A 15,977-nucleotide genomic window follows, 5' to 3' on the forward strand; every position below is an offset into this window, starting at 1 on the left:
AAAAACCTGAGGGTGTACACACACTTGAAATGTTTTTGCTGACATTGTTTTCAGTAAAGTAACCATTATTTAAAGGAAATCTAATGTTTTCATCTGTGTTTGTCTGTTAATGTGGATGTTTGTTAGCAGGATATCTCAGAAGGTTCTGACCAGATGTAACGTGTGTGTGCGGATAGACAATGTCAAAAGAAAGAACGAGTTTGATTTGAGCAAAGATCCAGCAGGTGTTGTTGATACAGTTTTCAGAACAAGTTGTGGAGCATCATGTGGAGGTTTGGCTGGTTCTACAGCACCACCTGCTGGTGACTTTCACCTTGCCTCTAAACTTGGCAGAGGTTTGCACTTTCTGAGGAGAGACAGCGAGAACCAAAAGTGGATTCTGCCGTGTCAGGTTTTTTTTTACTAGTCCAGTAGAATGTATCCAGAAACCTGGTTATCTCCAGCCTATAGTGGTGTTTTCTAAAAGGATAATGACTATATTTATCTCTCTTTTTACCAGTAGGCCCAAGAACAGAAAGTGGTTTCTGTCAGGTGTCAGTCTTTTCTGGTTAGACCTACAGTATATGTAGGTGAATGGTGTACATGGTTCTTCATTACTTGTAGGACACTGTGGGACACTGTGTCGCATGCCACAAAAAACTGGCGCATAGCAATAAAAAAAACTTCCATGGCAAATCTACTTTTTGTTCTCGGACCTACTGATAAAAGAGTCATACATACTGTATAGTCATTATCCTTTTGTAAAACAACATTTTAGGAGCCCTCTCATCTGTAATTCTCCTCATTTGTTATGTTGGATATAAGGAGGCAGGCATTAGAGAAATACACCCCTTTATCTGCTGTGCTGCTACCGTACTGTTCATTAGCATATGCAGGCTGTTCAGGCAGATCTATCTACTCTGACACAGACATTAAGGCTCAGCTGTGATTAACATGGTCACAATCACTGCACGTTTGTCTAACCTCAGCGTTCTTATTTTTCTCCACAGCTGTCGGACAAGCAACAGAAAAAGTCTGATCCTGACGACTACGTCTCCTACGCTGCCCCGCCCACACTCCCCTCTGCCTCTACCAGGTCACCTTGGTATGTACAATGGAGATACTTTCATGATTCCCATTGGTTACCATTGGTTACCATTATCCTGACTAAAATATGCTTTATTGTCAATACGCTTGTTTTTTTTAAACAAGTTAGCATGACTGCTGTTGTTTTAATCACTTCATCCAGAGTTTAACTGTATTTTTAACTGCACAGAAACTTTCTTAACCCAAAAACCAAATACAATATTTAAAGTGAACTTTGCAGCCAAAAATACTTAAAGGTGTAGATTAAAAAATCACGGCTGTTTATTCTCATCCTATTTTTGATTTATCTTTGTTTCGGTAATCTTGTTGTGAAATAACTGAAAGTAAAATGATTAAATCTGAAAGAACTTACAAATAAGTTTCTTATGATATCACAGCACAATCCCTAATATATTATATATACTGTATATACATATAAATATATTTAATATGTTGAGATGTTTAGCCTTCAAACTAATTCTCAGTTGGACAAAGCATTAACACAGAAAGTGACATTTTTCTGAAGAAAAATGCAAAATTTAGTTCAATTTCTGACAAACATATTAGTACAAGATTACATTTTATAGAAACTAGAACCCCATAATCTAAAGCTCCCAACTTAAAAAAATAAAAAATAAAGAAGGAACAGACTGTTGGTAGATGTGATTCTAATCACCTGCATGGAAATAGTGCCTATTACCGTACATACAAACAACATACAGGTAATGATGGATACATGGGGGTGTGGAGTCCACCCCAGAACATGGGTAGATTTAGGGGTAACATTCTGAAGAAGTGGGCAGCGCTGACCGTCCCACTCCTCACAGCTTACATACTCAGGCACACCACCACGTACTCCATTAAAATCCTACATTTCCCACAATCCTCAGTGCTTCTCTCTCGTCCTTGTGCTCCTGGGATGTGTTTTAAAAGTGTCGGTACTTTCCTAGCTCGTCTCCATCTCTCCTCTGTTTCACCAGGTGCTGAAATGCTGGTCACTATTACATTTAATGTGAAAAATACATAACGATGTGAAAAATACGTGCAGAACAGTGTTTTGTGTGACAAAATTTGTACGGCGGAGTCCAAGTATGTTTGAGGCTATTGCAGAAATAATAACTGGTCCATATCAACCAAAAAATATCATAAAACAGAAAATGTCAAAACAGATAAATCAAATATACTCGGACACAAAAGGGACCTCCAGGCATTCATGGGTTGTTTTAACTGTATTTTTAATCAGTATAACTCAGAAACATCAGCCGTACGTCTATTTATTACAGGACCCCACAGAAGAATTCTCAAATAAATGTCCGTCAACTATCAAACACATTTGGGGGAATTGATGAAAGAGAGAGTAATTTATATTCTTAAATGAACAAAGATCTACCCCCTCTAGTTTTGTATTCTTTGTACAAACTCATTTTACAAAGTAACTTCATCTAATATTGAATATCTTTATCTCAAACTTTATCTAAAGTTTACAGCTTTTTAGATTTTTAGGTTTTTTTCCCAATGACATCTTAAAAAAAATATTCACACGACTGTTAGATTTTACACCTGCGTCTTTATATCACAAAGTTTACTGATACTGTAAATCTCTCTCATGATTGGTCGCACCTCATTACTCATCGCAGAGTGGCTTGGTTCGTCTATTCCAAAATGTATTTTGGTGATGAAGAAAGTGCTTCTATTGATCATTGAGAACTATTACACAACTGAACTAATTAAATGGGCTCACGTTGACAGGTCTGACCACTTAGCTGTGATCCTAAGGCCGGCCCACAGGCCTCAGGGGAAACCTATTCCACCTTCAGTTAGAGAATCCAGAGTTTGGCCACAGGAGGCTATCCAATCACTGCAGAGCTGCTTTGAATTCATCCAGTGGAGCATTTTTAAAGACGCAACAGCATCTGGAGACTGTATTGACCTGGAGGAATATACAGACGCTGTGCTGGGCTATATCAGTGTGAAAACAAGAGGACATGTCTGACAGGGGATGTGATCTCTCTAGTACTGCGCTTACATCTGGGGGTACTGGGGAGAACACCAGAGCATGACATGGTGCAGCAATAGCCATCAGGGACACCACAAAAGCTTTTGGGAAAAAGTTGTTGATATAATTCAGCAACACTAAGGATGCATCTATCTATCTATCTATCTATCTATCTATACATCTATCTATCTATCTATCTATCTATCTATCTATCTATCTATCTATCTATCTATACATCTATACATTTATCTATCTATCTATCTATACATCTATCTATCTATCTATCTATCTATCTATCTATCTATACATCTATATATCTATCTATACATCTATACATCTATCTATCTATCTATACATCTATACATCTATCTATCTATCTATACATCTATACATCTATCTACTATCTATCTATCTATCTTCAATCCATCCATCCATCCATCCATCCTAAATATGTTGTCATCCTATCAGGGAGCAGCCCTCTGGACAGCCCCAGAAACTTCTCTCCCAGCAATCCTGCACATTTCTCCTTCACATCCTCCAGACGGTGAGTATTCATTGCCATACGTCTTGTTTATGTGACAGTAAATAGAAATGAGCTGCAAATGAAACTAAACATGTTGATCCAGAGGGAAAGAGATGTTGGTTGTTTTGATAAATCTGGCCCAGCCCTGCATTCTATCAACATGACGAGTCATTGTATTCCCAGGCTCCGTCCTTTTTGGTTCTCAGCAGGAGACCACTGCTTGAGGATCTTAAAGTGTGCACAGGTTCACATGGAGTTAAATGAATTGACACAGCTGTGTGCTTTGCAGGGCGGATGGACGACGATGGTCTTTGGCATCTTTGCCCTCCTCTGGATATGGGACCAACACCCCCAGCTCAACGGTGAATACCCATTTTCTCCTTAGTCATAACGTGTTATCAATACGTCCAAAAGCTGATGTTTGTGGTACCAGAGATGGGGACTCGAGTTTATGACTCAGACTCGAGTCGCACTTAAGTGGCACACACAGAGACTTCAGACTTGACTCATGAACAGTGTTGTGTGAGTGCTCCAAGCATGTCCTGATGGGTGCACGTGCTGCTCTAAGCACATGCCGACACGCTCATACTGCTCCGTGTGAGCGCATGATTCTCCGCGGTGCACCTCACCAGGTGAGCGCTATCGCACTGATGTGAAAATCACCCTATAAACAGGGAAAGCTGTGAACATCAGAAACGTGCACTGCACAATACTGAAAAAGAGCTACTGGTGAGATCATAATGACTCATGTGAACTCATCATTCTATAATTCATTTGCTGGGTTAATTAAGTTGTTTGTATTTTAAAACATTATTTATTCATTTAAGGGCTAAAATAAGTTAATATTTAAAATATAGTGAATTTCTCTTTAATAAAATTCAGAGAAAATATTTCATTCATGTATGAAAATAGTATAATATAAAAGTATTTCTGTTGAGAAATTGCTAAATTAAAATTGAAATTGTAATATTTATAATTGATATAAACAAAGAAAAGGTTTCAGGTTATTAAAGTAGACCTAGTTTTGTGTTTGATTAATGCCTTATTTTACACATTATTACCTGCATTTCATAAAAAATAATAGTTTTAAATATTCTTTAACCTAATTAACCGTACTGACCTGAAATTGTGTTTATTTGTGCCTTGTTTGATGAAAAATGATGAACTTATTAATAAAAGGTTTAAGTTCTTCTTTTTTCTAGTTTGGGAATCCATGACGTTATAAACACACGTAAGACAAACAATCATTATTCATTAAAGTTGTTTTTTCATGGTAACCGTGGTAACCATAATACGCATCGGCTGACGACCATGGCGACCGGCGGCACGCCTGCAGCTGTACCATTAGTCATCACATTTGGTCCCAACAAAAAAAATGCAAAGTCTGCAGTTCAGCTATTAAAGCCTGACTATAGTGATCATATAACAACTCATCAGCACTGATACTGTATACTAATAGATAATACAGTAAATGCTTAGATATAGGTACAGTATTCTTATGACAGATGACAGAAGAATTGTTACAACCAGAAGAGACACAAGACTTTTATTTTTTACTTCAGACTTTGAAACAAAGACTTATGAACATCTCTTATCATGACAAGCATATGCTTTCCATACTTGTTCAGTACTGTATGTGTCTGCTGGCTCCTTAATACAACAATTCATTCAAGCCATTGCTTTTCATATTCCTGACTATTTAGCAATTTATGCATTTTGGATTTATCTAATAATGTCTTCACAGAGGTTGACCAAAATGTATTGTTTGCTCCATGTAGTAAATTGTTTTGCCCATACACAGATTTCACTGAATTATCTATAAATGAATGTTCCCAATGTGCTGATCTTCTATCTATATATATCTATATTCTAGAGCTACATTAAGTAGTGACTGTTTCTATGAAACATGGTGTCTGACTATAGATGCATGCTTACCTTTCACAAATCTTTACAGATGTTTAAGTTGACAATTACTCCTGTTACCAAATGCAAACCTCTGTTTAATAAATGTTTATTTTTTGAAGAAATAATAGAAAACTGTCTTAGTCAAGCTTCTGTAGTTGTGTATAAATATAAATCTTTAATAACTTTTTATCTAAAGATTTTTATACAGACAGTTTGATCTGATGTATTCACAGTTTGTCTCTCTTTTGGTGTGTGACATGTTGCATAACCGTGACGTCAGGCCTGATGCCCTCATCCATCTGGCATTGGAAGCAAAGAAGGACGAATGGAGGGAATAGAACAGGGTGTGGGGTGGTTGGGTGGGGGAGGGATCCCAACATGGATCCCTGAGCAAGACCCTCAACCCCAAACTTTCTCTGTGTGCACCACCAAAGTGGCAGCCCACCAAAGTGGCAGTCCCCCAAAGTGGCAGCCCACCAAAGTGGCAGCCCACCAAAGTGGCAGCCCACCAAAGTGGCAGCCCACTGCTGCCTATTATTCACTATTGTCAGAATAAATAACAATCAATGAATAAAGTTTAACATTTAAAATGTTTCCTCATGTGAGAAACGTAGTTTGCAGCTAATGTTGACGTAACTGGTGTCCCTCTGATCCTGCTCCAGTCCTCCAGCTCCTCACAGGAACGTCTGCACCAGCTTCCCTTCCAGCCCACCATGGATGAGCTCCACTTCTTATCTAAACACTTTGGCAGCACAGAGAGCATCATGGATGACGACGGCGGCCGCTGCTCTCCCCACATGCGCCCTCGCTCCCACAGTCTCAGGTCAGCAAACATTTGGGAGATTAAGCGAGCTACGCTGCTGCCAATCGGCTCAAGCCTGTTTTTAAAAGGAGCAGATTTAAGCTGACATTATTATTGCTTTATGTAACTTTTGCTTCAAATGTTGTTTAGAAAATGCATCTCCTGAAAAAGCAACATTATGCATTTCTCTACAGAACTATCCAGTTACATATTATGTCACAATACTGGTGCCTCTCCACGGGACAATATGATATTCACCATGATTTGTTGTAACTCAATCAATGAAAGACTTTCATTTTTTCCTTATAATTCTATGGACAATGTGGAGGAAAGTAGAACATTAGGTACTGGAAACATGAATGGCAGCAAACGTATCCCAAAGACTCAAAATGAATCATGGTAAAAATTGGATGTTATAATTCATCACTATTTTCCTACTAGTTGTAAATGTGAGATAAGTTAGTCATCACCATCAGGTACAGTTTAGAACAACACAAGGAATTTAACTTGGTAGCTGCAGCAGAAAGAACACACATCAACACACCACGGCTGAGTGTGAAAAGGGTAAAAAACCAAACTAAAGCTTTTACGTGTGTATCTGACTGAATAAAATCTACTTTCAAAGGACTTTTTTATGATATAAGAAAGTCATTTATTCAACGCCTGCAGCATGTACGGACTGTGGTTCAGTGGTAAAGTGGGTCATCCAATAATCAAAGAGTTCGAATCCCGCTGTTGTTGTGTTGTTGGGCAAGGCACTTTACCCACATTGCCTTGTATGAATTGTGTATGAATGTTGTGGTGGTCAGAGGGGCTGTAGGCACAAAATGGCTGCTGTGGCTACATTGTAGCTTACCACCACTAGTATGACTGGTGTGAATTAATAATGGTTTCTGTACGCGTTTGGAGTCTCCTCAAAAAAAGCTGCTATATAAATCTTAAGCCATTATGATTATTAGAATGTTTAAGGTTTTATAGCTCATGAATCATTGTCTGTTTTCTCTCTTCAGTCATGGACTATCATCTTCCTGTTACGATAATGAGATCATGATGATGAACCATGTGTACAAAGAGCGCTTTCCAAGGGTAAGGTTCACACACAACAGTGTAGCATGGGTTCAACCAGTCCATTCATTTGCTTCTAGTCCCACTTTATCAATACCTTTCAAACTGATAGAACTGTGTGAAGTAAAAATCAACAAAGAAATGAAGGGAACATAGATGCTGCTAAATCCCAACAAACAATCTTGAATAAAAGAATGTTAAGATATGAATTGTTTCACAAAACCTTCAGTCAGAACAAAACAAGTTACACAAAGTAACAAAGTAACTTCTTTTCCTCTTTAACTACTTGTAAACACAGAATATCAGGGCAGTAAATACTGCATTTAACATGAAGACAATGTCAGACTAAACATTCCAAAGGGATTTAATCATGGCCTGGGTGTTAAAAGCAGATTTCAGTGCATGAACAGCTCAGGATGCTACAGATGTGATGGAGCATCAGCTAAACCCAAACATCTTGCTCTGACCAGCAGGATAATGTCTGTTAAACATGAACATACTTTTCTTTCAGTGGCGGCTGGTGACAAATGTTCTTGGGGGGGCTGATCATGTGACAATACATTTCTCTACCTAGTCCAGTATGTGAATTTAAATCAACAGTCAGACGACAACTATAATTTAACAGTAATGATTTCACCTTAGAATCACCAGTTCCACAGATACAGTGGGTAAATGAACATATAATGCTCTATGCTTTAGAAAGGAAAGGTATCAAATAAGATAAAATGTACAGTAACGTATACACATCAACAGTGTGTGAGTGAGTGTAATATGATGGACAGATCGTTTCTCATTAACTCTGGTGTTGAAATCAAGGAAAACTCGTTTTAGTAGTTTTTTTTCTATTGAGAACATAGTGAGAGCATTGAGGCCATCGTTTGTCATAATATTCCTTTTTATCTTCGTTAAAGTTAAGAAGCACCTCTCTGATTATGACGTCATTGGTTGGTGATGATGTTAAGAAGGGTTCGAGTTTCTGTAAAGGAGAAAAACAGAAACAATACTTTACAGTTTCAAAGGTCATTACTGAAAGTAGGTTAATATATAACACATACGCACAAGACTGTATTAAATTAAGCATTTCAATCTCATTTAAATAAAATTTTAATTATATTCATTGTTTTAATAAGATGAGTTAAACATTAAGTGCTATATATAGTCTATTCAAAGATAATTAACGTTTGGTTTACACTGTTCACAGATGTACAGTATATCTTACCTGGTTATACAGCGTGTGCAGGAATAAACCAGCATCTCTCGTCATAGGACATCAAACACACCATTGTGCTCATACTGTGTGTGAATAGGACCACAACGTTGTTTGAATTATTCCTGGGTTGTAGTTACTGGCAGAAATGGGTCATACCTTGGGAGAAAGTGTTCTAAAATTCTGCGACTCTGATTGGCCATTTATTTATTAATCTGCCATGGCAACTGAACACGATTGGCTATTTTTCTGCACTGCTGACGAGCAGACGAAAATGATTAATTCCTGCTCAAAAATTCACTTGTGAATGAATGTCAGTAGGTGGGAATTGTAGTTTATATACTTCATATTGCATGTAGGCAAACACTAGTGGGTACATTTATATATATGAAATTTATAATTGAATTTGCAAAGATATATTTTACATTTCCTCCTCTTATACAATTATCAGGGAAGAATATCCAAAGAAGGTTTAGAGTTCATTGAAAAATGTGTTTTTCAATGTTATAGAGCAGTTCTGAAGGCATGGGGGGGTTAAACCCTTAAACTCTGAAGCCCCTAAAGTACAACTTTTTCATCTACTCTCAATTCTAAAATAAAGACATTTTTGTTATATTTCTTTCTTTTTCATTTCTGTCTTTTGAAAGCTTTTCTAACTTGATTGTACCTCATTATTCTTTCTACAACTTCTCCTCTCATACAACTCATGTTTCCATCTCCAGGCTACAGCACAAATGGAGGACAAGCTAGCAGAGTTCATCCAGGCTTTCACACCTGAGAACGTTCTTCCTCTGGCAGACGGAGTTCTCAGCTTCATCCACCACCAGATAACTGAGCTGTCCAGGGACTGCCTGACCAGAGCCCGTGAGGGCCTCATCACCTCTGTCTACTTCTTTGAGCTTCAGGAGAATCTTGAGAAGCTGCTCAACGATGTGAGAAAACTATTGATGCTAACAGACTTTTCAGATAACACTCATAATGCTACGTGGAGGTAAATCTTAGTTTCTTTTAATCATCTTTTGTTGATTTAGATTTTTGTTCTGGTAAAAGATCTCACCAACATTCTAATTATTTAGAAAGTAGCAGTTTATGTTGTGAACATTGAGAGTCTCACTGGAATCAAGGCAGAGCATCATGTGTTTAACACATTTGATATTGTGTAATTATTCAGCTGAGCCTGCTAACAAGCCTGTTTTCACTGTAAATGAGTCAAAACAGTGAGTGATCCAAAACATGTGGTCCATCAGCCCTCAGGTGGCCACCTTTACAATTTGATCACCATAAAGTCGTTAAACTACAGGCTACTTTGTCACCAAATGTTCCAAATGTACGAGCGAGACTCTGAAATAAATATTTATGTTAGTTCTATGATGGACCAATAACATGCTTACGGTGTACCCTGCCCTGCACAATAGGCCAGCTGGGATGGATGGATGGATGGATGGATGGATGGATGGATGGATGTGAGAGAAATAGTGTAGGCCTCATGTTCCTGGAGCTAAAAACATCCCAGTTGTTCAATGACCAGCACAGTGACATGTTTGTGATGCTCTGGATGATTGTGGGTTTTCTATAGCAAAGGGCCAAAGTCTGCCTCTATCTGCTCCAGAACCAACACCAGTTCAACCAGTGTCGTGGTGTTCATCATGAGCTGGAGGTTATGGACCATGGACGTAGTCCTGACTGCTTCATGGAAGAACATCTGTGTTGACATCTTCCTCCTTCTTTCCTGTATAGAAGCATTAAAAATAATATTAGTTTAATTTATTCATGAACAAATATAACTTAAATGAAATGGCATATAATGATAGAGATAATTGCCTGTGTATAATGTGTGTTTACATGATCACTTTGTGTCTTTGCATTCAGGCTTTCGAGCGTTCAGAGAGCTCTGAGGTTGCCTTTGTCACAGAGTTGGTTAAAAAGCTTCTCATCATCATCGCTCGTCCTGCCAGGCTTTTGGAGTGTTTGGTAAGATTATACACAGCCCTGCATATTGATTTAGCTTTACATATAGATTAGTACAGACTCTCATTGGTAAGCACAATAATGGCATTTACAGTAGACTAGCTGATGTGTTGCACAGCATGGGATGAAGATCAACACAAGCCAACAGAAATGTAAGCATCAGCTTGGTGTTCCTGGAGGGAAAATACATTTGCATTTAGATTACCATTCATACAGGAATCTCCAGTCCGACTGTAAACACAGTCACTTCATGTTAAAGAATGGCTGACGTCTCAGTGTGACTCATTTTTACCAGTGCACGTCACTACTCGCAGATTGACTCTGTGACGATGACGGACATGTAACTCATCTTACACTATTCACTCTCAGGTTTTTATTGGCAGCTTAACTTTATTGTGATTATCCACTGGTTTGTTCTGATGTTAAAATGCACCTTTGTGGATCTTTGTGGCAGGATGTATAAATCAGACTCCATAGTGACACCACAGTGGTTAGTGTAACTGCAGCCATATCTAATGTTTGTTTATCACTGGAGCACAGCTGATACTGTGGATAGAGGATGGATACCCAGCTGAATGGTGACAGGACCCAACGTGTTGGGTTCAGACAGATATTTAAAACTGGTGGTTGGGTTTGGTCACATAGTGTTGTTAAGGTGCAGTAGGAGCTACAGCTGATGAGAGCTGTGATCCGTGGGGTAAGGAGGATGGAGCAGAAGACAACTAGAAAGGAACACTGTTGCAACATTGATACATGTATTATGTAAATAGATCCAGTGGGTCTCTTACGTGCATGGCGCCCGTTTGTGTTTGACATTCTCTTGTTACCCGTGCGCTGATCTGATGTTGACATTAGCAGTTGTTTGTTAATAAAATCGGTGCTTGCCACTAAAACAAACGGACATGTGTCATTTCTTTGACATTTCACTGTTGGGTTGGACTTGGATGAGAAAATACGCACATACCTCTGCGTACGTCTTCTCGTTCTTTTTTTATTTCCGGGTTATGGGGACACCTCCTCGAGCTGTTGAGACCGCACACTAGCGTCATTTGACCTTATGTCTGCAGTGTTTGGACCATAACAGCAGAACAACATGTATCACACCATCTCTTTAAGGAAACAACTGTGTGTGGACTCATTCTCTTTGGTTTAGATCGCTTCATCACCCTTTAGCATTAAAAAAAACCTAAAATGAATGTTTAATTTTTCTCAAATTCTGCCCTATGCACTTTTAAATATGATAGTAATCTGCATTTTTTTCAGGTGTTGCCATAAAAAGATATTCTTTCATTCCCTTTACTGTAAGAACCAGCAGCACTGAGGTCAACGCTTGACTTTTACAGAAATGTACAAAGAGCAAAGAAGCTTTCACTGAAACAATGACTATGGCACTGCTAACAATACATGGTGATTCTTAAAACCATTAAATGTTTGGCTGTAGGAAAGAGTCCGTAGATGACTGTACATCCTAAGCGTTCAGTTCTAACCATTGCAGGAGTTTAACCCTGAGGAGTTTTACCATCTGCTGGAGGCAGCGGAGGATCACGCCAAGGAGGGTCATCTCATGAAAACAGACATTCCACGTTACATCATCAGCCAGCTGGGACTGACCAGAGACCCAATAGAAGGCAAGCCAAAAACTAAATCTACAGTTACTGACATTAAATGCATTGACTGTATTTACTGTGTATTGACAGACATGGTAAACCTGGACAGTTATGACAGTGAGGGACCAGTGACGCCTGAAACAGATGATTCCACTGAGGTAAGCTGCATCTTTTCTTACCTTGTCACATACGTTAGTTTCTTACAGCAACAGTTGTTTCAGATCTGAGTGAAAAAGCCTTACGTCATCCTGCTAATGACTTAGCATACAGGTTTCCATTCCATCTTATTTATGCTGAGCTTCTAGGAGCAGAACTCCATCTCTCCTTATATAGGCACACCTCCAAGATTAAACAAAGTGGATCAAAAAGGAAAATGATTAATATGAATGGAGGATGTAAATCTGATGTTAAGGATCCTTTTTGCTGCATGTTTTTTCTTAAGAACTTTTATATTTAATACTAACCCTGCACAACCTTTATAATGTATTTGATTACTCTCCCAACATATAAAGCTATACATTTAAATCCATTCATTCATCAAATGGGAGTTGAAAATATTATCTTATGTAATTTGTTTCTCAAATTATTAATCAATTGAATACTTCATTTAATGTTTCCCTTTCTGGGCTGTCATTATACCTGTATATTACAAATTATTTAACAAAGTAACTCAAATTCTAACATAACTGAATATATCCACAGATGCATATTTATATCAGAGAACATAACAGGAAGCAGTAACATTTTAAACCGTTTTGTTCATCTTAGTGTTAATTGATCAGTTTTATTTAAATTGGTGTGTGTGGCAGCCAGGAAATGTTATATTTTTGTAAGTTTAGAAGTGACTGACCTCATATTCTAAATTTCATATCATTTGTGTTTTTTCTCTCCATACATTTAATTTAAATCAAGGTTTTTTTTTTAGGATGAAGACATTACAGCACTTATAATAATAATAATAATAATCATCATCATCATCTGTGTACCTCAGGGTAAGAATAAAGCAATGAAACCTCCAGGTGAAGCTGACTTCCAGAATATCAAGCTGATCAGTAATGGAGCATATGGGTGAGTGGATCCCTGGTTATGATATTTGTATTTTTACTAGGTACAACAAACCTTGGTGTGTATGTCTCCTTGTGAAAACCAGCACTGTGTACTTGGTGCGTCATCTGGAGACACGACAGAGGTTTGCTATGAAGAAGATCAACAAGCAGAACTTGATCCTAAGGAATCAAATCCAACAAGCCTTTGTAGAACGGGACATCCTCACCTTTGCTGAAAACCCATTTGTCGTGTCCATGTTCTGCTCCTTTGAAACCCGCCAGCACCTCTGCATGGTGTTGGAATATGTAGAAGGTAAGGCTGTGGTCATGTTCACCATCTATCCATCTTCTACTCCACTTGCTTCATCATTGTTCTACATTCACATTATTATGACCTATGGCTGTGAGGTTTTGACCTTTTTCAGAATGACTGAAGCCAATGATGCGTTTGTCACTGCTGTGTAACGAGTCGGTCAATTAGACGTGATGCCCAACAGATATGCAGTCCTTCTATTTTTGCACATACTGTATAGGGCTCTATTCTCCCAATTCCTCCTAATTTTCAGGTGATTCGATATTGAAATGTGGCGCAAAAGCGCTATGGAAACACTTTTTCTGCAAAATACATGTCTTTTTTGTTTTTTCTTTGTCTGCACATGCTATCAAAGGTCAACACTACAAGAAGTGTAACCTTTTAAAGACAGCAATGCATCTTTTGCTATTGCAATTAAATCAAAGGTGCGGCCCACGCCACCTGCCCTGGAAGACCCCCGCCAAGCCCGCTGGACCCCAAAGACACCCCCCTGGGACCGAGAACCTCCAAGGGCAAGCTTCCAGGTGAAGCCCCCCACCCCAGCCCACAAACCAGCCACCATCCAGCAGGACCGCACGTCTTCTGAACCAGAACTACCAAGAACACATCATCTGACTGTATCAGAGGGAAAACAAGGGTTTACTTTGTCCACGCCTTCACCCGCCCAAATAAAAAAAAACATTACCTCAGAATACATTTACATTCATCATTGAAAATAAATCACTTTTTTTTACTAATGTGCTTAAGGGGATGATAGTGGGAGAATAAACCTTAATAGATGGTTGGATTATTTGTTCATGAGGTAATTTACACAAAAACATATGCATGTTGTAATTGTGTTTACAAATGCTTTATATTAACATGGATGGATGGATGGATGGATGGATGGATGGATGGATCTCATGTTCTTGACTTGTTCATCCATCTGAATCAAGCACCTCCTGATTTATCAGATTGCTGTTAGATGATAGTTTTTGTTGTACATGGTGATCCCTGTCATAGAGAACCTAAAATAGCCTCAAACACAACACTGCCCTCTTCAAACAATGACGTGTGTAACAATAGTATATACCCAGAAAAGTTAGCTTCACACTTAGCTGAAAAGTTTTGACTTTAATTGATTTTGTACAATGATCGCTGTGTAATGGATGAAAATGGAGGTGCTTTCAGTTAATGTGGGTGAAGGAGATGACATACTGTATTGTTCTTAGAGAGACGACCTACATCACTAGAGGAAAAGAAGGAGAATTTGAAGAGTTATGGGAATTTCTTGGACGTTATAATATGTACACAGTTTGAACTGAAGCTGCTGTGTTGGTGTGTGCTGGTGCATTGTTCATTATCTGTTTTTAATGTTGATATTCTTCCAATGTGTGAAATATAAAACTGTTGTTCAATAAAACATAAGCTAGTGCTAATTGCTAATGGCAGCAGGACTAATCACAAGGCTTTGTCTGCAGGCGGGGACTGTGCCACTCTCCTGAAGAACATCGGGGCTCTGCCTGTGGAAATGGCACGCATGTACTTTGCTGAGACGGTCCTGGCTTTGGAGTACTTACATAACTACGGCATTGTGCACCGTGACCTCAAGCCTGACAAGTAAGTTGGAGCACATCAGCCAAATGGAAAGAGATGATGCTAATGCTGTTAGGTCATCACTTCACTTGAACTCAATTTATTCTTAGCCTCCTGATTACCTCAATGGGACACATCAAACTGACTGACTTTGGACTTTCTAAGATGGGTCTCATGAGTCTGACCACTAACTTGTACGAAGGACACATAGAGAAGGATACTCGGGAGTTCTTGGATAAACAGGTATGTAGATGATGGTTTGTGCTCCTTCACATTGTGATAAAGACCTAGTTTAGGTTTAATAATGAGGTAGTTTTAGATCCCAAAGGTCTAAAGTGGTTTAAATAAAGCCAGCACATTTAATGATCACACTGGTCGTCTCTAAGGACTCTATTCTCCCATGTGCAAAAAGCCACACAGCGGCGCTGTTTCTGGTCATGTGCTGTTCTCCTTCTGTACTTAAGTCAGTTACGCACTATGGGTGGAGCAGCCCTGAAATGTGGGCGTTCCCATTCAAATGTGGCTTTATGCACATTCTCCGGTGTGCATAAGTCCTTCTTCTAAACCTGGAATAAGTGCAGCGCCCCCATAAGGTGAAACATTATATTGCACTAGAAATACGGACTTAGTTACATTTGAAGCCGGACTCATAATATTACAGAAGAGACTCTCGGAAAGAATCGATCCAAAGCGACACTGACACGCTGTCAGAGGGGTGGGAGGAGTCACAGAAGCATGCCAAAAAATTGACCATCAGCGTTACTAATATGTTCATATTTACCAGTTCTAGATGAGACAAAATGTGTTACATTTCATTATATTTTACCTGTGCATCACGGAGCCTATGACCTGTGTGTGTGTGTGTGTGTGTGTGTGTGTGTGTGTGTGTGTGTGTGTGTGTGTGT

The 15,977-nt window shown here is 38.8% G+C and overlaps 1 protein-coding gene across 6 annotated transcripts in view; it reads left to right on the forward strand.

The window, feature by feature from the left end:
* The window catches only part of LOC114462173 (microtubule-associated serine/threonine-protein kinase 1-like), a 53,812-nt gene that overhangs the window by 23,430 nt on the left and 14,405 nt on the right, over positions 1-15,977 (forward strand). For 5 of the 6 annotated variants that reach the window (XM_028444864.1, XM_028444888.1, XM_028444904.1 and 2 more), the window contains 13 exons: positions 990-1,084; positions 3,530-3,605; positions 3,874-3,946; positions 6,152-6,312; positions 7,302-7,377; positions 9,286-9,495; positions 10,433-10,534; positions 12,027-12,159; positions 12,229-12,296; positions 13,130-13,206; positions 13,289-13,497; positions 14,958-15,096; positions 15,183-15,315. In XM_028444864.1, coding sequence (XP_028300665.1) covers positions 990-1,084; positions 3,530-3,605; positions 3,874-3,946; positions 6,152-6,312; positions 7,302-7,377; positions 9,286-9,495; positions 10,433-10,534; positions 12,027-12,159; positions 12,229-12,296; positions 13,130-13,206; positions 13,289-13,497; positions 14,958-15,096; positions 15,183-15,315 — 1,552 coding nt within the window. Of the gene's footprint in view, positions 1-989; positions 1,085-3,529; positions 3,606-3,873; positions 3,947-6,151; positions 6,313-7,301; positions 7,378-9,285; positions 9,496-10,432; positions 10,535-12,026; positions 12,297-13,129; positions 13,207-13,288; positions 13,498-14,957; positions 15,097-15,182; positions 15,316-15,977 lie in introns of all 6 variants that reach the window. The other variant, XM_028444873.1, reaches the window with a different exon arrangement.

This window comes from Gouania willdenowi, chromosome 1, assembly GCF_900634775.1.
Source record: "Gouania willdenowi chromosome 1, fGouWil2.1, whole genome shotgun sequence".
NCBI classification, from domain to species: Eukaryota; Metazoa; Chordata; class Actinopteri; order Blenniiformes; family Gobiesocidae; genus Gouania; species Gouania willdenowi.